Here is a 25,737-nt window from a genome sequence, read left to right as displayed (position 1 = left end):
TCATAAATTCACGTTCATTCTTATCTCCCCTCTGTACAATTTCATAACTAATATCTAATTTTCTTGCTGTATTCGAGATGAATAAAGTACTTCATGGTGTAGAACCTGGCTACAGATGTTGAGAGAGGTGGAAGTGAGGGCAGTGGTGGAGTGAGAGGTGGTGAGGTCTAGGCTAGTCGTCTTTGACTGTTTGCCATCTTTAACTGTTGTTTTTTTGTCATTGTAGATGTTCTTTTTGCTACCCATGATGACTGTACTAATGAGTAATATGTACTAGCTAAGGCAATATATTGCCAGGAGAGCTCATGAGACATGTATACTTTTTCTTTCAAAGCTAGTAGGTAACTGACATCCAGCTGAGCTCAAAGTTGGCAAGAGCTATCCCTCCACCTTCCTCCCTTCCCCTCTACCTTCATACTGGCCGTTGAAGCATTGAGCGAGCGTAAATTCAATCGAATTTCAACGTTATTCAATGCGCCTGAAGGTCCTAAGTGGCACGCCTCCCTCTAGTGTGGGTTGCGCCTTTAACTCCGTCCATTTAAAACCCGCCCAAGACATTTAAATTGCGCGCGGCTGGAAAATTATTTGTCGGGATTTATTTCTAAATGGTATACAACCACTCCTCGTTTAACGACGACAATTGGGACCAGCGCGCCGTCGTTAACCGAATTGGTCGTTAAGCGAAAGTGTATACATATACGTACATGTACTGTATGTACAATGTCCAGCAATACATGTATCTTTATTTTCGTGTATTTTCCCTCTTTTATACAGTACATTAAAGCTTTATTTACTGTTTATTTACGGTGGTTAGGTTCCTGAAATTACCGTATATGACCAAATCCGCGTATGCTGACATTCTATATTGAATACCGGGGTATTTTTTTAGTTTCGACCATGGGCACAATATAGCATTAGAAAATTAATTATTGATTTTGTAAATTAAAATGTATCAATGTAATATGCAATTTTGTGGGCAGAAATGAAAGTAAAAAATACCTTGCTACAAGAAAATATGCTAATGAACGAAGTCGGTAGCATAGGATTGGGACGCCATCTTGTCGTCTGCCAACGTCTCTCACGACAACGATAACGAGGACGAGCCGGATGACATTTAATTTGCAGGTAATGATTTATCAAACACAGGTCAGGTTAGTTTAGTTTAGGTTAGACGAATTCATCATCCTTTTATTTCTTCGACATCGGCATCTATCATAACAAACATGGTGTACCATTCGTCCGACATGACTTCGTTACTTACGAAATTTGTTTTAGCACCTTTTTTTTTATTTCCGCTCACAAAATTGCATATTACGTTGATACATTATAATTTACAAAATTAATAATTAATTTTCTATTGCTATATTGCGCCCATGGTCGAAACTAAAAATTTACCACTACCGGTATATACTGTACCCCAGGTAGTTTTTGCAGCTTGCAGGATGGTAATGTAGACCTAAGCTTCAGAACACTTTACCTCACAGCTAATATCCACCGTACAAGTTCAATTATAACATCATACAAATTTGCCTCAGCCAACTTAATTATCGTACACGACGTCGTAACTTCGGGAGATTTACGTTAAACGTCTGTCATAAAGCCCGTCGTAACTCCGCATCGCCACTAACCGAGTAGGTCGTTAAATGAGGAGTACCTGTACAAACATTTTGAACACAGTTTTGAAAAATGCTATATCTTGACCAAATTCACCACCACCCCCAGGTGTCGTGTACCCCCTTAAGTGTAGTTGGGAAGGCTTATGGGAGGGTCTTGATTGAGAGGATTAGGAGAGGAATGGAGGGAGTAATTGGTGAGGAACAGTGTGAATTTAGGACAGGTAGAGGTTGTGTAGATCAGATTTTTGTGGTAAGACAGATATGTGAGAAAGCTATAGGAAAGGGGAAGGATGTTTTTTGGGCCTTTATGGATCTGGAAAAGGCTTACGACAGGGTAGACAGAAAGGCACTGTGGGACGTTTTGCGGATTTATGGGATAGGAGGAAAGCTTCTGGGAGCTGTCAAGAGTTTTTATGAGGGTAGTAAAGCTTGTGTCAGGATTAGAAATGGAGAGAGTGAGTGGTTCGAGGTAAAGGTGGGACTTCATCTGGGATGTGTTATGTCGCCCTGGCTGTTCAACTTATACATGGATGGGATAGTGCGAGAGGTAAATGCAAGGGTAGTGGGTCAGGGATTGCAGATGGTTAAAGAAAATGGAGAAAAGTGGGAGGTGAGCCAGCTGTTGTTTGCAGATGACACTGAGCTTGTGGCAGGATCGGAGGAGAGATTGAGGAAGTAGGTGACAGAGTTTGGGAGAGTGTGTGATAGAAGAAAGTTGAAGATAAATGTGGGTAAAAGTAAGGTGATGAGATGTACAAGGGGTGAAAGTGGCAGCAGACTGGAAGTGAGCATTAAGAGAGAGTGACTGGAGGAAGTGGACAGTTTTAGATACTTGGGTGCAAATGTGGCAGGAAAAGGTGGAGTGAAGGTGGAGGTAGAATGTAGATTGAGAGAAGCGAGTAAATGCCTTGGTGAATTAAAGAGTGTAATGAGGAATAGACATTTGGGAATGGATGCTAAGAGGAGACTGTATGAAGGAGTGATTGTGCCAACAGCACTGTATGGGACAGAAACATGGAACATAAGAGAGGAAGAGAGAAGGAGTTTGAATGTGTTTGAGATGAGGTGTCTGAGAGGTATAATGGGGGTTACTAGGCTAGATAGAGTGAGAAATGAGGAGGTGAGGAGGAGAATAGGGGTGGAAAGGGAGTTGGGAGATAGGGTTGATGAAAGAGTATTAGGATGGTTTGTACACATGGAAAGAATGAGTGAAGAAAGACTAGTAAAAGAGGTATGGAAGGCAGATGTGGAGGGAGTGAACATGAGGGGACATCTTAGGATGAGGTGGATGGATGGGGTGAAGGGGGCTTTGGGGAAGAGGGGAATATCTGTTGAGGAAGGACGGGAGAGGACAGAAGACAGGGGTGAATGGAGAATGGTTGTATATGGATGATGTTGTGATGCATGAGGTGGAATGGGCGGGTGGATGGGGGGTGAGGTAGTATGTGTGAGCAAAATTTGACTCAGCACAAAGGGATTTCTCCCCGTCTTCTCATTTTATGCATGGGGGGACGGAGAGGGGGGGTTGATGACTTAATGAAGCAGCCTTGCTGTGGTTGTGCTGTCTTGCGACACTGCTTCTGACCCAGGGCAGTGGACAAGGTGCAGGGATGACCCGTCATCCAGGAGGTGCTAAGATAAGAGGGAGGGTGGAGGGGTGTGGAGTGTATTCACGGATGGAATGGATGGGAATGATTTTATGCCATTTCCTTTTTGGCTACCTCCCTTGTAAGGGGGGAAAAGCCTTGGTATATGTATCATTATTATTATTATTATTTTTTTTTTTTTTTTTTTTTTTTTTTTTTTTTTTGCATCCGACCTAGTTATGAACCAAAAGGTCTCCTCTCAAATTCTTTGAAATGGATGAGAAAGCCTCAAGGGAATTTCTTCTCATTTGTTCATAAATTATTCTGAGTAGATGAGTACGTATGTTGCCCCTTGACAAAGCTCCAGCTGTTGGGGCTTATGGTGGAGGAGCTGTCCCTTGCTGTACAAGCTTTGTGATGGAAGGACAATGATGTCCCTTTCTCTCAGTTATTGACATATGAGTGGGGGTGAAACAGGTTTAGTCATATGTGAGTATGCATTTTAACAGGGCCACAACCCAGCTCCCCCTTATATGGAGGAAAGAACCTTTACATAAGAACATATGAATGGAAGAGACTACAGGAGACCATAAAACCTACATTAGACAGTTCCACAATCCTTACCACCTGTCATCCCAATTTAAAGTTATCTATACTCTCTTAAAACAACCCATTATTTCAGCACTTGCTACATTATTACTAAGTCTATTTTATTCATTAACCACTTTATTGGAAAACCAATTCTTGCCTATTTCCTTCTTAAACCTAAATTTGTCTAATCTAAACCCATTACTAAGAGTCCTGCCCTTCTGTCTTAATATGGTGACCTTGCCAGCATCACCCTTATAAAAGCAATTGACCCACTTGAATACCTCTATTAGATCACCCCACACCCTTTGTCTTTCCAGAGTGTGTAAGTTAAGGTGCACTGCCTCTGTACTGATTCTAGTGAATTAATATACTTTCTATAAGATGAAGACCAAAACTGTACCACATAGTCAAAGATGGGTCAGATTGAGTTTAATGATTACCTCTGAACTTTTTGTTTGTAACCAACTTGGCAATAAATCCTAATCCCCTGTTAGCCTTACTCCTGGCACTAATGTACTTTTTCCTGGATTTATGATACAGGCTAACATTTGTAAGTCCTTTTCACATTCTGTTTACTTTACTATGGCATTATCTAGGCTATAACTGTTAGCTGGGTTATGTAATCTTATGTTTAACACAATGAACTTTGATATATTTGAAGTCCATTTGTCATTTCACCGACCATGCAAACAATTTATCAAGATCCTCCTGTGATATCCCCTAACATCATCCCCTAACAATATGGCATCCTATTTTATTGTCATCTGCAAACTTACTAGCATCACTATTAATCCCATTGTCCAAGTTCTTTATACATACATACTGTACATACATATGCCAAAAGCTTTTTTCACCCTTACAAGGGAAGTTGTTGTTGTTGTCGTTCCCTAGACTGTCTGTCCGAGCAGTCCCGTCTCCCCAAGGAAGGCCACAGCCGAAACTGGGTTTTCCCACAAATCCTTTATAGAGTGTATGTTGTGTTGTTTGCGTGCATGATTGTGTATAATGCAGTCTTCCATTATGTGTTGTATAGTATGGGGTGAAGTGTTACATCCTGGGCAGCTGTTCACAACACGGTCGTCCAGCCTCTTCTGGTAGCTTAGAAGTGCTGGGTGGTGACCGCATCGCAGTCTGGCCAAGTGGACTCTGTCCTTTCGTGGGAGAGAGGATTCAGAAGGGTGGATATCAGGGGGTCTGGCATGCAGCAGTGTGTTGTCTTTCAGTGTGTTAATGGAGCGGTGAGTGATATGATTATGAATATGTTTCCGGAGGCTGGTATTTGGTGGTTGTGGAGGAAGAGAAGAGAGTATCTGTGCGTAATAAAGGTCTTTGGGTGTGGTTTTAATGTTTCTTGGTGTGTGTGGGTGTTCTGCTATGTAGTGTAGCGGGTGTGATGTGTTTGTGGTGGCTGCAGCAAGTGTTTGTGTGCCTCTCATGTCGAGGTGGTCCTTGACTTTGAGGACTTTTGTTTCATGGTGTAAATGGTCTGTAGGTGATGTATTTGTGCAGCCTGTAATTGTTTTTAGGGCTTTGTTTTGTATGATTTGAAGGGTGTTGTGGTGTGTCTCACTGAGATTAGGAGCCCATGCAGGACTCGCATAATTCATCACTGAGCGTATGCATTGTTTGTATATTGTTATATTAGTTTCTTTGTTTTGTCCAAATGTTGTTCCAGTGATTGACTTAAGTGCGTTAAGTCTAGGTGTGCATTTGTTTTTTATGTTTGTGAGGTGTTGTTTGAAAGACATGGATGTATCGTATGTTACACCAAGAATTTTCGGTGTGTTTGTGTGTGGTATTAGAGTGTTGTTGATGTAGAGATGAGGTATGTATTTGTGTTCTTTTGTCCAGTTGGTGAGAAGTGTTGCTGTAGATTTGGTTGGAGCTATTTTGAGTCTGTTTGTGATGAACCATGTGTTGAGTGTGTCAAGGTAAGGCTGGATTATTTCTGCAGCTTTGTCTGTGTTACGATGTGTGCATGTGATTGTTATGTCGTCTGCGTAGGAAGAGATTTGTATTTCTGAGGTGTCTGGCGTGGGTAAGTCATGCATGTATAGATTAAATAATGTGGGGGATAGAACTGAGCCCTGTGGTACTCCGTTCTTAATGTTTCTGATGTGCGATGATTGGCCATTATATGACACATGAGCATTCCTGCCTGCCAGATAATTGGCCAGCCATCTTTTGGTGTTATTGTGAATGTCTGTGTTATATATTTTATTTGTTAGGTTGTGGCGGGGGATAGCATCAAAAGCTTTACTAATGTCCAATGTTATAAGAAGTGTTCTGTGGTGGGGCCTATCTGAATTGATGCCGTCTAAAATTCTTTGAGTGAGGTTTGTCAGAAGAGTGTTTGTGGAGTGTAGTGGCCTAAAACCGTGTTGTGAGTCAGCAAGGGGAATATATGGTGTGACAAGTTTAAGTATTAGGCGTTCAATGACTTTAGAGGGGGTGCAGAGAAGTGTGATTGGGCGGTGCGATGTTGGGATTGTTGGGTCTTTGTTCGGTTTTGGAATGGTGATTATTTTACCATGCTTCCAGATGTCGGGTATAGTGTTGTGTGAATAGCTGTAGTTTGCAATGTTTGTGAGTGCGTGTATACCTTGTGGTCCAATGTGTTTTAGGTGGATGTTGCTTATGTTATCAGGGCCACAGGCAGATGAGTGCTTGAGATTATGCATTATAAGTTTTGTCTGACTGTCTATGAAGGGTGTATAGTCTGAGTCTGTGGGGAAGTCTTTCTTACGTCGAATGGTGCGTCGGTCGTCAGGGTGAGATGTAAGATAGCTCGTCTGTGCAAAATGACGTATGAGTGCGTTTGCTTGTTGTCTGTTTGAGGGTAGATTATCTGTTGTTGTGATTATTGCTGCGTGAGAGCGTGTAGTGTTAGTGTTGGATAGTGTGATGCTGTTGAGTGTTTTGTACAATTTGCTGGTGTTTGTTTTGTGATCAAGTGTATTGATAAAGTTTTGCCAACTTTGTGTTTTTTGTTCATGTATTTTATTGGCAATCACAGTGTTTAGTGTTTGTATTTGGTCTGCTATGTTTTGAGGGATAGGTGTGGGGGTATCATGTTTAAGTGTGTCACGTTGTCTGATTAGGCCTTGGATTTCTGGTGTGAAGTTGGGGTTGTGTGATTTTCTGTTGCCTCTAGGGATGTATCTCTTGTCTGCGTTTTGTATGATTGTATTAAAAGCGTGCACAGCATTGTTTATGTTTGTGATTGGTGTACTGTTAAGTGTTTCAAAATGTTGTTCTGTCTCTTCAGTAAAGGCTTCCCAGTTAGCTCTCTTGTAATTGGTGTAAGTGTGTCTGTGGCCAGCTGGGGTGCATCTTGTTTTGGTGGTGATGATGATTGGAAGGTGGTCAGAGCCAAGGGCTCCGACCACTCTCCATGATGTTGTTGGGGTTAGGCAGGGGGAGCAAAAGGTGATATCAGGAGAGGAGGGAGTGTAGAGGGCTTGGTATGGGATATGTGTATGATTATGCGTGTTGTTCATGATAGTCAATGAGTCGAATTGAGTCTGTATATCAAGCCCTCTGTCTGTGTCAGGGTTGTCGACAAACCAGGCAGACGACTTGGCGTTGAAGTCACCACCCATGATCAGGTTGGGGATTGAGGTTAGTTGGCTGAGTTGAGGTCTGAAGGTGTTTGGAACTGTGGGGGATGATTGGGGGGGAATGTACATGTTAACTATTGTTAGTGTTGAATTGTTGCCTGTGCGGATACGAATGGATTGGGTTTCTGTTGTGTTATCTGTGGTAGGGAGGAGAATTTTGGTTGTGGCACTTGTGTCCACAAAACAGATGGAATGGTGGATCAGGGTGATGAGTCCACCGCCATTGCCGTCAGTCCGGTCTTGTCTGATGGTGGTGTAATTATGAAATGATGGTGTTTTGTGTGAGTGTCTTAATTTTGTTTCTTGTAAAATTGCAATGTGTATGTTGTGTTGTTTAAGAAAGTGTTCAAGTTCATGTTTTTTAGTGTTAATACCGTCAATGTTGGTCCTGGAGCTGCAACGTCTACGTCGTGGGACCACCCCCCAACCCCAAGAGTTGGGGGCCAATCAGCAGCAACCACCCCTGGCCATCAGCTCTACGCAGATGGCACCGATCCCCAAGGAGGAGCTACGCCTACCTGGGGGAGTACCACAATCCTTTTTTTCCAACACACAATGTTACGTTTTTTCTGCACTGAGGGGTCATTTTCCGGCGATCACCCCTCTTCTTCTACTTTTAGCCGGAGATGTAGAGAGCAATCCTGGGCCCACCACAAAATACACATGCCCAACATGCTCTAAACCCATTACTTCGAGCAGACAGACAAAGGGCTCAGTTCAGTGCAATATGTGCAAAAACTGGGCCCACCTCACTTGTACAACACTTGCTGACACAAACCAATACACAAACACTTGGACATGTTCTACCTGCCCTCCAGTAACCCCAATCCCACCTCCCCAACCACAGCCAACACCCTTACCCACTCCCAATTTCCCTTTGCCCTTACCCCCGATTAGTACTCCCCTTCCTTTGTCCCCGATCTCTCCTTTCCCCCCTCTGACCCAGATCCTACACCTTCCCCACTACCACCCCAACCTCAACCCCAAACGGCAACATACAACACATACAAAACACACAACATCAACATATTACAACACAACATTGACGGTATTAACACAAGGGAAGTAGCCACCCATTTCATCCCCAACATACTCCACTCCCATTCACCACCCTCCCTCCCTCTTATCTTACCTCCTCCTGGATGACAGGTCATCCCTGTATCTTGCCCACTGCCCTGGGTCAGAAGCAGTGTCACAAGACACAGCACATCCACAGCAAGGCCACTTCATTGTATTGGCAACACCCCTCTCCATCCCCTCATGCAGAAAGAGAAGATGGGGAGAAATCCCTTCAGGCTGCATCAAATTATTTTTTTACACATACTCCATTACCTCCATCCCCCACCCACTCCACCTCATGCATCACAGCATCATCCATTCACAATCAATCTCCATTCACCCCTATTTTCTGTCTTCTCCCGTCCTTCCTTAACAGATATTCTCCTCTTTCCCAATGCCCCTTCTACCCTATCCATTCGTCTCATCCTTGGTTGGCCCCTCATGTTTACTACGTCCACCTCTGCCTTCCACACCTCTTTTACTATTCTTTCTTCACTTACTTTCCATGTGTCCAAACCATCACAATACTCTTTCATCAACCCTATCTCCCAACTCCCTTTCCATCTCCATTCTCCTCCTCACCTCCTCATTTCTCAATCTACCCAGCCTAGTAACCCCTATCATATTTCTCAGGCACCTCATCTCAAACACATTCAAACTCCTCCTCTCTTCTTGTATGTTCCATGTTTCTGCCCCGTACAGTGCTATCTGCACAATCACACCTTCAAACAACCTCCTCTTAGCATCTATTCCAAAAGGTCTTTTCTTATTTCACTTTTTAATCTCCCAAGGCATTTACTCATTTCTCTCAATCTACATTCTACCTTCACCTCCACTATTCCCTGTCCTGCCACATTTGCACCCAAGTATCTAAAACAATCCACTTCCTCCAGTCTCTCTCCCTTAATACTCATTTCCAGTCTGCTACCACTTTCTCCCCTTGTATATCTCATCACCTTACTTTTACATACATACATATACCAAGGCTTTTTCCCCCTTACAAGGGGGTAGCCAAAAAGAAAAAGGCATAAAATCATTCCCACCCATTCCATACCTGAAAACACTCCACACCCCTCCACCCTCCCTCTTATCTTAGCACCTCCTGAATGACGGGTCATCCCTGCACCTTGTCCACTGCCCTGGGTCAGAAGCAGTGTCGCAAGAAACAGCACATCCACAGCAAGGCCGCTTCATTAAATCAGCGACCCCCCCTCTCCGTCCCCCCATTGCATAAAATGAGAGGACGGGGAGAAATCCCTTCGGGCTGCGTCAAATTTTGCTCACACATACTACCTCACCCCCCATCCACCCGCCCATTTCACCTCATGCAATCACAACATCATCCATATACAACCATTCTCCATTCACCCGTCTTCTGTCCTCTCCCGTCCTTCCTCAACAGACATTCCCCTCTTCCCCAAAGCCCCCTTCACCCCATCCATCCACCTCATCCTAGGACGTCCCCTCATGTTCACTCCCTCCATATCTGCCTTCCACACCTCTTTCACTAGTCTTTCTTCACTCATTCTTTCCATGTGCCCAAACCATCCTAATATTCTTTCATCAACCCTATCTCCCAGCTCCTTTTCCACTCCTGTTCTCCTCCTCATCTCTCCTCATTTCTCACTCTATCTAGCCTAGTAACCCCCATCATACTTCTCAGACACTTCATCTCAAACACATTCAAACTCCTTCTCTCTTCTTCTCTTATGTTCCATGTTTCTGCCCCATACAGTGCTGTTGGCACAATCACTCCTTCATACAGTCTCCTCTTAGCATCCATTCCCAAAAGTCTATTCCTCATTACACTCTTTAATTCACCAAGGCATTTACTCGCTTCTCTCAATCTACATTCTACCTCCACCTTCACTCCATCTTTTCCTGCCACATTTGCACCCAAGTATCTAAAACTGTCCCCTTCTTCCAGTCACTCTCTCTTAATGCTCACTTCCAGTCTACTGCCACTTTCACCCCTTGTACATCTCACCTTACTTTTACCCACATTTATCTTTAGCTTTCTTCTATCACATACTCTCCCAAACTCTGCCACCAACTTCCTCAATCCCTCCTCCGATCCTGCCACAAGCGCAGTGTCGTCCGCAAACAACAGCTGGCTCACCTCCCACTTTTCTCCATTTTCTTTAACCATCTCCAATCCCTTGCCCACTACCCTTGCATTTACCTCTCACCCTGGCTGTTCAACTTATACCTTACTTTTACCCTCATTTTATCTTCAACTTCTTTCACACACCTTCCCAAATTCTGTCACTAACTTCCTCAATCTCTCCTCTGATCCTGCCACAAGCAGTGTTATCAACAAACAACAACTGGCTAATCTCCCACTTTTCTCCATTTCCTTTAACCATCTCCAATCTCTGACCCATTACCCTTGCATTTACCTCTCACACAACCCCATCCATGTACAAGTTGAACAGCCAAGGTGACATAACACATCCCTGAAAAAGTTCCACCTTTACCTCAAATCACTCACTCTCCCCATTTCTAACACAAGCTCTACTACTCACATAAACCTCTTGACTGCTCTTAACAGCTTTCCTCCTATCCCATATATCTGCAAAATCTCCCACAGTGCCTTCCTGTCTACCCTGTCATAAGATTTTTCCAAATCCATAAAGGCCCAAAAAAAATTCCTTACCTTTTCCTAAAGCTTTTTCATATATCTGTTTTACCACAAAAATCTGATCCATGCAACCCCTACCTGTCCTAAACCCACACTGTTCCTCACCAATTACTCCCTCTGCTCCTCTCCTAATCCTCTCAAAACCCTCCCATAAGCATTCCCAACTACAATCAACAAACTGATCCCTCTGAAACTACTACGCACACATTTGTCCCCTTTTCCCTTGTAAAGTGGTACTATACAAGCAGTCCTCCAGCACTCTACCCTCTTTTAGACAACATTAAACCTCACCAGCCAGCACCATCACTCTACCTCCCTTTTTCAGACACTCCGCATGACACCCATCTAACCCATTTACCATAACTACTCTCATAATTTTAATAACTGCTTTCATCTCATCTTTTCTTACTTCTCCATTTTCCTCATTCATCACTGTCATTTTCTATCTTCCTTCACATTTAGCAACTCCCTAAAATACCAATACGATCAATAAGTAATGAGAAAAGTCAGGAGAGACACTATTTATTTTCATAAGCTTACAAAACTTTGTCTCCTTCAAATTAATTGCCTCTCACATCTACACACTTCTGCATATGTCTCTCCCAATCCTGGAAGACCTCCTCAAAGTCCTTTTTCAGTAGTCCTTCAGGTAACTTTCTGATGCCTCTTTCAGCTCCTCTGGTGACTGGAATCTGGTTCCCCTGAGGCTGTCTTTCATGCATGGGAACAGGAAGAAGTCACAAGGAGCTAGGTCAGGGCTGTAGGGTAGGTGTTGTACCACTTTCATTCCCGTCAGCCATCCAGGTGGTCACCAGCGTTGACTTGTGGCTTGGGGCATTGTCCTGGTGGAAGCACCACTGAGGCCTCTTCTTCCTCATCTTCTCCCTGAACCTTTTCAGAACAGTTTGACCCTGAGGAACCCATTCAACATGAATGAGCCCCTGGGAATCAAAGAAAGGAATGACCATGGCCTTCACTTGCAACCTGCTCATCTTTGCCTTTTTGAGTCTGGGGGAGGTTGCGTGCTTCCACTGAGCATTCTGATGTTTGCTCTCAGGGTCGTAGGTGAATACCCAACTCTCGTTGCAAGTCACTACCTTATTCAGGAAACCTGAATCAGCCTCTATCATTTTGACAATGTCAGTGCATCATTCCACATGAAACTGCCTCTGGTCATCGGAGAGGATCTTTAGCACGAACTTGGCACAGACTTTGTGGAGCTTCAGATCTTCGGTCAGAACTGTCTCTACTGTGCCAATAATAATACCAACAGCTTCAGATATCATCTTCACAGATATTCGACGGTCTTGCATCACTAACCTTTGCACTTCCCCAATGTTTTCCTCCTTGCGTGCACTTTTCAGTGCTCCAGATCTGGGTTCATCCTCAACCTGTTCATTTCCTTCAGAAAATCTGTTAAACCACCGATAGAAACTTGCTTGGCTCATTTGTTCATCCCCATAGACCTCCTTTAACATTCCATAAGCTTCTTGTTTGGTTTTCTTAAGTTTAACACAAAATTTGATGGCGTAACGTTGCTCCATGTTTCCCTGCATCTTGACAAGTGTTCACAGATTGGCAAACCGAATCAGACTGGTTCCACCATGTTCACCACTGCACTCAGACTATAGAAAGTTGCCAGTTAGTCATTTTATAGAATATATGTACAGTATGTGTACTTCACCAGGGGGTAGTATTTTGATCAAATCATATTTAATGTCTCACCTGACATTTTCTCATTACTTATTGAACATACCTCATACTCTGCCCATCTTCCTCTTACTGTTGCCTCTCCCATTATCATCTATCCATCTGCGCCTTTTACTTTTTCTTCTCTACTTGATTCGCCTCCTCTTCCTCTCTTAATATTTCCAAAATATCTTTTTATTACTTTCAAAATTTTCTGTCATACTCTTACCCCATTTCACATCTGCTCTCCTTTTTGCCTCCTTTATGTTATGCTTTACTTCTCTTTTCTTTGTACCTTTCATATGATTCTTTTGTCCTATCTTGCAACCAATCTGTGAATGCTCATTTCTTCTCTTCTACAACCTCCTTTGCTTCATCATCCCACCACTCACTACCCTTCAATTTCCTCCTGTCCTTGTTCCACACAACATCTTTGCACACCTTGTGACTCCCTCCTTGGGACATCCCCATTTCTCCTCCACTCCTAGTTCTACTCTATCCTTCACTCCCGCTCTTCTCTCAGCTTCTTCTACTCCTTTTCTTTCTCATTTAAGCAATTTACTCTAAGCATCTCCCTACCTTCTGTCCTTTTCCTCTTTCTCCATCTATCCTCCACTCTCAACTTACACTAAAAAATTATTTGATATTCCTCCACTCTCTCCCCTAAGAACATGTACATCCAAACTCTTCCTACTCTTCTCCTGGTTACCGCTATATAGTCCATCTACCACCCTTCCATCCACCACCCTCTCCCATGTGTACTTATGCTTGACTTTTTCCCTAAACACTGTGTTAGCTGTTATCAACTCTCTAAACACATCTCCACATCAACCCTCCACTATTTTTATCTTGCACTCCACATTTCCCAAACAATAAATAAAAAATATAAATAAATAAAATAATAAAATAAATAAAAAATAATCAAAATAAAATACATACATATACCAAAGGTTTCCCCCCCCCCTTTACATGGGAGGTAGCCAAAAGACAAGGCATAGAAACCACTTCCACCCATTCCATCCCCCACATACAGTGAGACCTCTCATTAACGGACGTTAATTAGCTGTGTTTGCGGTGTTTTTGCTGTGTTTTCGGTGTTTTTGGTGCTGTTGTTTAGTGTGCGCAACCACTATGCCACCCAAAAACCACTCCCAAAACACCGAAAACACCGCAAACACAGCTAATTAACGTCCGTTAATGAGAGGTCTCACTGTACTCCACTCCTCTCCACCCTCTTATCTTGACACCTCCTGGATGATGGGTCATCTCTGCATCTTGTCCACTGCCCTGGGTCAGAAGCAGTGTTACAAGAGACAGCACATCTACAGCAAGGCCTTTTCATTAATTTGGCAACCCACCTCTCTGTCCCCTCATGCAGAAAACGAGATGGGAGAAATCCCTTTGGGCTGCATCTATTTATTTCTCATGCATACTCCCTCACCCTCCATCCTTCACCCACTCCCCCTCATGCATCAGAGCATCATCCATACACAACCATTCTCCATTCACCCCTATCTTGTCCTCTCTCATCCTTCCTCAACAGACATTTTCCTCCTTCCCAATGCCCCTTTTACACCATCCATCCATCTCATTCTAGGACGCCCCCTCATGTTCAGGGTGACATAACATATCCCTGACGATGTCCCACCTTTACCTCAAACCATTCACTCTCTCCATTTCTAATCCTAAAATAAGCTCTACTATTCTCATAAAAAATCTTGACTGCTCTTAACAGCTTTCCTCCTATCCCATATATCTGCAAAACCTCCCACAGCGCCTTCCTGTCTATCCTGTCATAAGCCTTTTCCAGATCCATAAAAGCCCAAAAACATCCTTACCTTTTCCTATAGCTTTCTCACATATCTGTCTTACCACAAAAATCTGATCTACACAACCCCTACCTGTCCTAAACCCACACTGTTCCTCATCAATTACTACTTCTGTTCCTCTCATAATCCTCTCAATCAAGATCTTCCCATAAGCCTTCCTAACTACACTTAACAAGCTGATCCCTCTGAAACTACTACATTCACACTTGTCACCCTTTCCCTTGTAAAATGGAACCATACAGGTACTCCTCCAGTCCTCTGGCACTCTACCCTCTCTTAAAGAAACATTAAATAACCTCACCAGCCAGTCCACCATCACTGTATCTCCTTTTTTCATACATTCTGCATGGCATCCATCCAACCCAGGTTACAATAATAATAGTAATAACAATAACAATAATGACGATGAATGGTGTAGAAATGCTGATTGCATGTTTAGCTAAATGGACCTTAAAACCATTCAACTACCCCTGCACAAGAATGCTAAATTGGTGAATCCGAGTAATGAATGTGTGATCATATCATTATCCTTAAAAGCAACCCAATGCTTCATCTTGAATTACTAGCTCTTTGGCTGTCGCAGAGCAGCTGATTAGGTGATCAGCTTTCATCACCATTCTTAATCCAACACTCACCAACCACCACTTGTGCAGATTTTTTGCCCTAGGACATAAACCCACTTCAGTAATTGGTGGTGTTTTACATCCTGGACCAATTCCCGAAGTGGGTTTATGTCCATGGCCCAAACATCCACACAAGTGGCAGTTGAATTAAGAGACCTAGGTGTAATATTGACACAGTTTCTTCTGATTGCTTCTGTATTCTTATGTTCAATTTAATTGTTGCTTTGAGTTTCACTGAGTGGAAAACATGTAGTCCACGGTAGCTGGCAAAAGTCCTTGATACATCCCACCGATCTCTCTGGGAAGAAACTTTGGAAAGTTGTCTGTGTTGTGGGATTATTCCTAGGTCTGGCTGAAAGTTATGGACAGAGGAAAGCAGTTGCTGGATGTCAGCTCCCCATGTGTGAAAAAGTGTATGAAATACATTGACATTAACAGAGATCTTGTACCCAGGGACTGAGTGCCAGCCCCTCAAGGTTGCACCTCTTGATGGAGGTGAGGAAGTTGACAGGTTGTGGAAATAAGCAGCTTCACTGTCCATTTTGCAAGACCACCACATGCAGGTACCTGTCATTGGTCCCAAAAGTATTCTTAACTAAAGGGATTCATTCTTGTCAAGTTCCCAGGAACCTAAACCTACCACATCTAAACAGAAGTTTAACTGTACTTGAATTTCATGTGACTTCTGCTGATTTATAAATCTTCAACTTACTTGTGAGTTCAAATTTTGTTTCTCCAGTTGCAATAACCTTATCCATAAAATACTCTTTCTTCTTCACAGTAAGTTTAACCTTTCGAAACCCTGTAAATTGTCCATAATCCTGTGAGTCATATATCAACGTCCAGGTTGACTTTGGGCCTTGAACACGCTCCTGCAAATACAAATTGTCTAATTCTAAAGCATATTAATTATTAAAGCTAAATGTATCAAAAGTATATCAATCTATAAATCAATTCTTTGTTCTGCAACTAAATCAATTTACTAGCAGAAAAAAACTGCTGGGTACTTACACTTTTGGAGAACCATAAATCATCTTCCCATTGATAGCTGAGGTCATCCCCCTCTGTGTAGGTGGAGAGTTCTCCCACAAAAGTGATAGGTGTATCCAACACAACAGGGCCATTGTTAGACAGTTTTAAGTCTTCATCTGTAAAACAGAAATGCTCTGAAAATAATATTCCTATCCCTCAATGCCTGGTACCCAGTCTTTGTTTTAACGCTGAACTTAAGGTTCCAGTTTTGTGCTATGTGGTGTTTGGGGTAAAACTTCAAAAGCAGAGCATAGATAAATGAAAATTATTGTTCACACTACAATGACTTTGGTTTAGTAACTTGCCAAAGTCTTAGTAGTGGAGTAGATTTGTATGAACTGTACTGTGCAATAAAAATAATTTGAAAAAAAAAAAAAAAAAGTTCACTAGAAAAATATTGGATACAGAATATTTTCTACTGAACAACAAAATTTAATGACAATACAAAGTAGAAACTACAAGCCAACCTAACTCTGTCACTATGTTCTCAAACAGTAGCTCCATAAATGTAATTATGAAATATTATAGAATTCCTACAATTAATCATATATATATATATATATATATATATATATATATATATATCACTTTGACAAAATGTTGTGGCACATATGTAATTAATATTCACGAAGAACCCACAGTCGGAATAAAAAGGAAACTTTAGAAGAATGTGTAACTTCTATATTTCGGCTAATAACTATAGCCCTCTTCAGGAGAGTACAGATTACAAGAATTTGCAGGGACATAAGTACAAAGAGATATGTGAAGAAGGGGAACACACATAGTTAAAAACAGGATGACCCATCTCGCAGGGCGGAGTCAGAGGTGAGGGGAAGAAGGGTGGAGGTGTGAGGTCATGGGAAAGGGTGGGAAGAGTCAGGAGGGTGATAATTCTTCACCAGGCGGCTCACAGCTAGCCGTGAAATAATGTCCGGGGACCATTGACCTTTGGAGATATTCAAGTTCGGACATTCTTCGATTAAGGCTGATTCAACAATTTTTCTTCTAAAACTACAGTTGGACTTGAACAGAATTTTGGCCTTGTCCCAGTCAAGACTGTGATTTTTGGTACTGACGTGTTGGAACACCGCGGAATTTTCTTGGGCATACCTGATAGATCTTTTGTGCTCCATTAACCTGGTGTTAAGATCCCTTCCGGTTTGACCAAGGTACATCAAATCACAATCTTTACAAGGAAGGCTATACACTCCTGGGGACTCATTTCCTTTCAACCTTTGATGAACATTAACAATTTGTTTGTGAACCGTGTTGGGATAATGATAGGCAACTGTGAGACGCTTGTTGGGAATTAATTTAAAAGAAGAACTGATGGAGTTACAATATGGAATTTTTAAAACATCTTTGAAAGAGGGTTGTGTGTTTTAAAAATTCCATATTGTAACTCCATCAGCCTTAATCGAAGAATGTCCGAACTTGAACATCTCCAAAGGTCAATGGTCCCAGGACATTATTTCACGGCTAGCTGTGAGCCGCTTGGTGAAGAATTATCACCCTCCTGACTCTTCCCGCCCTTTCCCATGACCTCACACCTCCACCCTTCTTCCCCTCACCTCTGACTCCGCCATGCGAGACGGGTCATCCTGTTTTTAACTATGCGTGTTCCCCTTTTTCACATATCTCTTTGTACTTATGTCCCTGCAAATTCTTGTAATCTGTACTTTCCTGAAGAGGGCTATAGTTATTAGCCGAAATATAGAAGTTACACATTCTTCTAAAGTTTCCTTTTTATTCCGACTGTGGGTTCTTCGTGAATATATATATATATATATATATATATATATATATATATATATATATACAATATATATATATATACATATATATATATTTACATATATATATATATACAATATATATACATATATATATATATATATATATATATAGATAGATATATATATATATATATATATATATATATATATATATATATGTGTGTGTGTGTGTGTGTGTACTAAATGCTTCTTCTCCCTTAAGGAAGGTAGCTAGCCAAGGCATGCACCCATCCCCACCATCCCACCCCCATCCTTCACCTGTTTCCTTTACATGGATGAGGGCTCATCTTTGTCACCAAGCTATTGCTTGGGTTAGAGGTAATGAAGCAAGACACAGCACATTCACAACAGGATCCTACTGCTTCATTTATGGTAACCCTCCCTCCTTGTCCCTCAACTATTTATATCATACATTTTCATATAAACAGCTGCCAATCAATTAATCTATTTTGGCCAATCAGACATGGCCGATTAATTGGTATATGGTCAGTTTGCATCTTGGTATACCCCTAGTATGTACTATATACATATTTCAAGGAACTCAATCACTTAATCACTTGTTGCATTAAGCTTCATTAAATGGAAAACCTGCACCCCCACAGTGACTGGTAATGGTCCTCAAAACTGGACAGTTTCCATATTACCAGCTGAAAATCATAGAGTAGTTGCTGGCTGTCACCTCTTCATGTGTGAAAAAGTATATGAAATACAGCTGCTTTTGAGTTTTTGGGCACAATTTAGACAGTGTCAGCTTCTCAGGGCTGATGGAGGTCAAGGGGTTAATGGGTTTTGAAAATGGGCAATTTTACTGTCTATCCTGCAGGACCACTAGATGCAAATACCTGCCATTACTTCTTTTCAAGGAAGTTAACATGGCTTGATGGTGTAGTACTACCATGATGAACCACTAATTCTGCAGGTCCTGGTGCCGCAGCATCTTCGTCATGGGACCACCACCCAACCCCAAGAGTTGGGGGCCAAACAGCGGCAAACATCCCTGGCCACCGGCGCTACACAGGTGGCACCTATCCCCAGGAGGGGCTTTGGTCCCCTGGGTGAGTACCACATTCCTTTCACAACATGCACTGTTACATTTTTTCTGCACTGAGGAGTGTTTTTCCGGCATTCACCCCTCTTCTTCTACTATTAGCCGGAGATGTAGAGAGCAATCCTGGGCCCACCACAACATACACATGCCCAACATGCTCCAAACCCATCACTTCGAGCAGACAGACAAAGGGCTCAGTTCAATGCAACATATGCAAAAACTGGGCCCACTTCACTTGTACAACACTTGCAAACACAAATACACATACACTTGGACATGTTCTACCTGCCCTCCAATAACCTCACTCCCATCTTCCCAACCACAGCCTGCATCCTTGCCCACACCCAGTCTCCCCCCGCCCTTGTCCTCAATCAATCCTCCCGCTCCTTTGTCCCCAATCACACCTTTCCCTCTAACCCAGATCCTATACCTTCCCCATCAACACCTCATCAACTGAAGGCAACATACAACACACAGAACACACAACATCAACATAGAGTAAAAGCCCTCTTATCTGGCATTCAGGTATATGGCAACTTCAAGTATCCGGCATATTTTTTCCGAGCATTAAAATCTATAAAAATCTATATGAAATCAACACAAATTGATAAAATTTCCTGTACGAGGCTTTAATAGTTCCCACTGTCACCAGAGCGCACCACTGTCTGGGTCAGTTTTGCAGAGCAGTGCAGCTGTATGTCCACCCGAGATGTTATGTCTCTTCACTGCATTCAGAATGAGTTTTTATTGCAAAGAGGAAAGAGCTGCAAACAAGCTGACATAAGAAACTATTTTAAAGTAGGTTGTAAGGGAAAGAGCGGCAAACAAGTACAGAGGATAGTGATAAACTGGAGTGATGAACTAGATCTTGGCGAGTGAGGTGGTTTTGTTTGTTTATATGCTTTTTTATGTTAAGTTAAATGTTTATGTTATGTTAAATGTTGTTAATAGTGAAAAAAATGAGTTGATTATAGACATAGTGTTTTTGTAACCCTTCACTTATTTTAGTAACCCCTTCAGAAGAGTACAGATAAGGTTAGTGTCTAGTGATGAACTGTATGTTGGCGAGTGAGGTGGTGACCCCGCAATCATGTGATGCTTTGTTTATGTTATGGTACGTGATACTATATGTTAAGGTGGTACGCGACACCTGGGGGTCATTTTCTAAACTATTTAGAGTAAAGAGCTGAAACTTCTCAAGTAAATAGGTATCCATGTTGCCTACATTTTAGGTGAAACAGAATGATGTATGTACACATGTACGTATACCAGTAGCGACATTTAAAAGTGCACACCATCATAATACGTGGACTAATTTGTTTTATATTTTGGCTATGATTAGTCAGTAGGCACATCTAGGGCCAGTCATTGAGTAATTGAACAATTTCCTTTATACTTTTGCATACAGGCATTTCAGTTTTAATGTCCGGCAAAAATCGTGAGAAATAATTTTTTTTTTCTTGTTCCCATTATTACTCCTCTTTCATCCTATTCAAAATATTCGAATGACCGGCCCTAGCAGTTACTAAATGTAATATTCCCTGTAAGTTTCATCTAAATCTGATGTATTTTAGATTTTATGATTAAAAAAAAAAGTCCAAAAATATCGAACCGAGATATGGCGACTTGAAATATAAATATATCTGTAACTTGCTTATAGTTTCACCAATTTGACTGATTTTTTCATGGCTTAATTCTTATTATATAATGGGTAAGTACAGTACAAATCATCAACATATTTCAATTATAAGTACTTTAAATACTAAAAAACTAAAGTATAAGTATATCACAGTAGTGGCAACGCCAAGACGACACCATCATATAATTTACTTTTTTGCACCTTTGTCGGTTTCTTCATATGAAACCTCACTGCTGGGGGTCTTCGGGGTATCTAAATCATTGGAAAGAGGTTTATTTTAACCAGCAGTGGGTGCCTTACTCTTACTCCACGAACCATCGATAGTAACTTTTACTTCTTTTACTTCCGGTAAAGTTGGGTCTTCCTTTTCTAATGCTGCATGTACATGTTCCCTTGTTTTTTCCAAGAGTTCCTCATATTTCTTTATGCTGGTCTCCATAATATGATGGTCAAGTTTACTAAACATCTTATGATGTATAATTTTCATGTTCATTGCCATATACATTTTCTGTACTGCAACATAACCATCCCCACAGTGTAAGCCGGCCTCCACAACTCTGTTATGTACTTCATAACTTTCATTTCTACAGCCTGGTGAAGTACACCATTTGCTCTTTTCAGAGCATAACTTACATTCTGCCTTTAATGTCTTCACTATTCCACATTCTCCTTTCACTTCAACATACATCTTCTCACCACACTGGCATCTAACAAGCGAATTTATCCACTGCAAAAAACATCACGCTCAGTGATGAATTATGCGAGTCCTGCATGGACTCCTAATCTCCGTGAGACACACAAGACCCTTCAAATCATACAAAACAAAGGCCTAAAAACAATTACAGGCTCCACAAATACAACACCTACAGACCATTTACACCATGAAACAAAAGTCCTCAAAGTCAAGGACCACCTCAACATGAGAGGCACACAAACACTTGCCGCAGCCACCACAAACACATCACACCCGCTACACTACATAGCAGAACACCCACACACACCAAGAAACATTAAAACAACACCCAAAGACCTGTATCACACACGGATACTCTCTTCTCTTCCTCCACAACCACCAAATACCAGCCTCCGGAAACATATTCATAATCATATCTCTCACCGCTCCATTAACACACTGAAAGACAACACACTGCTGCATGCCAGACCCCCTGATATCCACCCTTCTGAATCCTCTCTCCCACGAAAGGACAGAGTCCACTTGGCCAGACTGCGGTGCGGCCACCACCCAGCACTTCTAAGCTACCAGAAGAGGCTGGATGACCGCATTGTGAACAGCTGCCCAGGATGTAACACTTCACCCCATACCATACAACACATAATGGAAGACTGCATTATACACAATCATCCACGCAAACAACACAACATACACTCTATAAAGGATTTGTGGGAAAACCCAGTTTTGGCGGTGGCATTCCTTGGGGAGACGGGACTGCTCGGACAGACAGTCTAGGGAACAACAACAACAACAACAACTGCAAAAAACTGCTCTTCTCCACAATCATAAATTCATATTCATTCTTATCTCCCCTCTGTACAATATCATAACTAATATCTAATTTTCTTGCTGTATTCAACATGAATGAAGTACTTGATGGTGTAAACCTAGCCAGATGTTGAGAGAGGTGGAAGTGAGGGCAGTGGTGGAGTGAGAGGTGGTGGGGTCTTGGCTAGTCGTCTTTGACTGTTTGCCATCTTTAACTGTTGTTTTTTGTCATTGTAGATGTTCTTTTTGCTACCCATGATGACTGTACTAATGAGTAATATGTACAAGCTAAGGTAATATATTGCCAGGAGAGCTCATGAGACATGCGTACTTTCCCTATCAAAGCTAGCAGGTAACTGATGTCCAGCTGAGCTCAAAGTTGGCAAGAACTATCCCTCCCTTCCCCTCCACCCTCATACTGGCCGTTGAAGCATTGGGCAAGCGTAAATTAAATCGAATTTCAACGTTATTCGATGCGCCTAAAGGTCCTAAGTGACATGCCTCCCTCTAGTGTGGGTTGTGCCTTTAACTCCATCCATTTACCCCCCCCCCCCCCCAAGACATTTAAATTGCACGCGGATGGAGAATTATTTGTCGGGATTTATTTTTAAATGGTATACAAACATTTTGAACACAGTTTTGAAAAATGCTATATCTTAACCAAATTCACCCCCCCAAGGTGTTGCGTACCCCCTTAACTGACATTAATAGTGAGTAAAGGGGGTGATTGTAGACATATTTCTGTACCCCTTCACTTACTTTAGCAACCACTTCAAGTACCCAGAATTTTCGAGTATCCGGCATGCCTTTGGTCCCAGTGATGCTGGATAAGAGAGCTTTTACTGTATTACAACACAACATCGATGGCATCAACACAAAAAACACAAACTCAAACACTTCCTCAAACAACACACACACATGTTGCTATCATACAAGAAAAAAAAACTAAGACACTCACACAAAACACCAACATTTCACAACTTCACCACCATTAGACAAGACCGGACCAACGGCAATAGCGGTGGACTCATCACACTGGTCCACCAATCCATCCGTTTTGTGGACACAAGCGCCACAATCAAAATCCTCCTCCCTACCACAGATAACACCACAGAAATCCAATCTATCCTAATCTGTACAGGCAACAATCAACACTGACAACAGTTAATATGTACATTCCCCCCAATCATCTCCCACAGTTTAAAACACCTTCAGGCCTCAACTCAATCAACTAGCCACAATCTCAAACCTTATCATGGGTGGTGACTTCAACGTCAAGTCATTGGCCTGATCTGACGACAACCCAGACACAGACAGAGGGCTTGATATGCAGACTCAACCTGACTCACTGACCATAATGAACAACACACATAATCATACACATATCCCACACCAAGCCCTCTACATCCCCTCCTCTCCTGATATCACCTTCTGTTCCCCCTGCCTAACCCCAACAATTTCATGGAGAGTGGTCAGATCCCTTGGATCTGACCACCTTCCAACCATCATCACCACCAAAACAAGATGCACCCCAGTTGACCACAGACACACATACACCAACTACAAGAGAGCAAACTGGGAAGCTTTTACTGAAGAGACAAAACAACATTTTGAGACACTTAACAGTACACCAATCACAAACATAAACAATGCTGTACACACTTTTAATACAATTATACAAAATGCAGACAAGAGATATATCCCTTGAGCCAACAGAAAATCACACAACCCCAATTTCACAACAGAAATCCAAGGCCTCATCAGACAAGATAAACTTAAACACAATACCAGCACACCTATCCCTCAAAACATAGCAGACCAAATACAAACACTAAACACAGAGATTACCAATAAAACACATGAACAAAAAACACAAACTTGGCAAAATTTTGTCAATACACTTGATCACAAAACAAACATCAGCAAATTGTACATGACACTCAACAGTATTACACTATCCAACAGTAACACAACACGCTCTCACACAGCAATAACCACAACAGATAATTTACCCTCAAACAGACAAGCAAACACACTCATAAATCATTTTCCACAGTTGTTATTGTATGGGATGGGTAAGCTGTTGTTCTCGAGTGACTGGTAAAAGAAATCCAGTTCTTGAAAAAGGTATAATTTTGGCAAAATGGAGAAAGAAAAAGAAGAAAAAATAATAAATGAACCAATGAAGAGAGGACTGGATATAAGCATAGTGGAAAGTCCAAGAGGTGTCATCCCCAAAAGATATTGCTTGATAGATACTCCAAGGAAAAACCAAAGGTGAAAAATAACAGTTTTTCAGGTTTTCAAAGAACCCAGGTGAAATAGGTAAAAGCTTATAGATTGAGAAACTAGATATAGTAATGCATTAAGAAATTGCAAGTAAATGACTTCATGGAAGAAATCATAGATTTAATATTGGATTACTTTGCGTAAGAGTAATGAGAAAACGATTAAAGAATTAAGCGACGTAAAGAGCAAAATTGAAATCCTCAAAAGAGAAAACTAAAGAATGAAGAATGAGGACAAAAATAAAAATGAAGAACTGAAAAAGGAAGTCAAATGGCAATTACAAGTAGTGACTGGAAAGGTGGAAGAGTCAATAAAAAAACAGACCTCACTGAAATAAAAAATCAATGGAAACAAGAATAGGAAAATAAAAAAAAATCTTTTAGAGAAATAGTACAAAAGCAGATGGAGGAAAATACAAAAGAAAGTAAGTAAAGAAAAGGAAAATTGGGTGACAGATACAGTTGACAAAGGTAAGTGCGGACATCCTAAAATGCGTCCAAAGGCGTCCGATGGCGACCTATGGCGTCTAATCCCTTTAAATGTTTATAAATTTGGCTGGAAACAATTCAGAAATAAATGTATATTGCAAGTGAGTTGTCTTTGTAAGTTTCATGTACATTTGATCTCTGAACATTTGGTCTCCTTCGTTAACACTGGACATTTGTTCTCCGGACATTTGATCTCTGGACATGTGGTCTCCTTCGTTAACAAAAACTAGACATGGTCTCCAGACATTTGATCCCTGGAGATTTGGTCTCCTTCGTTAACAAAAACTGGACATTTGGTCCCCACATGAAATTTATCATTAGTACAGATAACCATATATTTGGTGAAGAAGCTTAGCAATAAAATATTCAAATATGCTTCTTGGGATTATATGGTTAGTAATTAAATGTTTAATTCTGATCAATTAATGGGTACAGTAAATGGTGTACGGATGCAATCCGTCAACCCAAATCCCGCATAATAAAAAGTCACACCCGAATCTACTTATCCACACATAAAAGAACTATAAATATAATGTTAAATTAATATTTCATGTCAACATATCGACATTTGGGAGTATATCAGTTGTTGTTATGATGGTTTATCAGGTGTCTGTATTACTCTAGTCACTGACAGCTATTTCAGTTCTGCAAGGCATTGCATATATTCGGATTGGTCATTCTCCATAGATC

At 41.5% G+C, this 25,737-nt stretch overlaps 1 protein-coding gene across 5 annotated transcripts in view; it reads right to left on the bottom strand.

Annotated features, from left to right (window-relative positions):
• LOC143032334 (uncharacterized) overlaps positions 1-25,737 on the bottom strand; it is a 173,955-nt gene that overhangs the window by 120,205 nt on the left and 28,013 nt on the right. For all 5 annotated transcript variants that reach the window (XM_076196894.1, XM_076196890.1, XM_076196891.1 and 2 more), the window contains exons 2-3: positions 16,266-16,402; positions 15,967-16,126 (exon numbers count right to left, since the gene is read on the bottom strand). In XM_076196894.1, coding sequence (XP_076053009.1) covers positions 15,967-16,126; positions 16,266-16,402 — 297 coding nt within the window. The remainder of the gene's footprint in view (positions 1-15,966; positions 16,127-16,265; positions 16,403-25,737) is intronic.

The sequence above is a fragment of the Oratosquilla oratoria genome, chromosome 13 (genome assembly GCF_046742065.1).
Source record: "Oratosquilla oratoria isolate Oo_2021 chromosome 13, ASM4674206v1, whole genome shotgun sequence".
Lineage (NCBI taxonomy): Eukaryota > Metazoa > Arthropoda > Malacostraca > Stomatopoda > Squillidae > Oratosquilla > Oratosquilla oratoria.
Note: the sequence above shows the minus strand (reverse complement) of the source record. Positions and strands in the feature narration are given on the sequence as shown.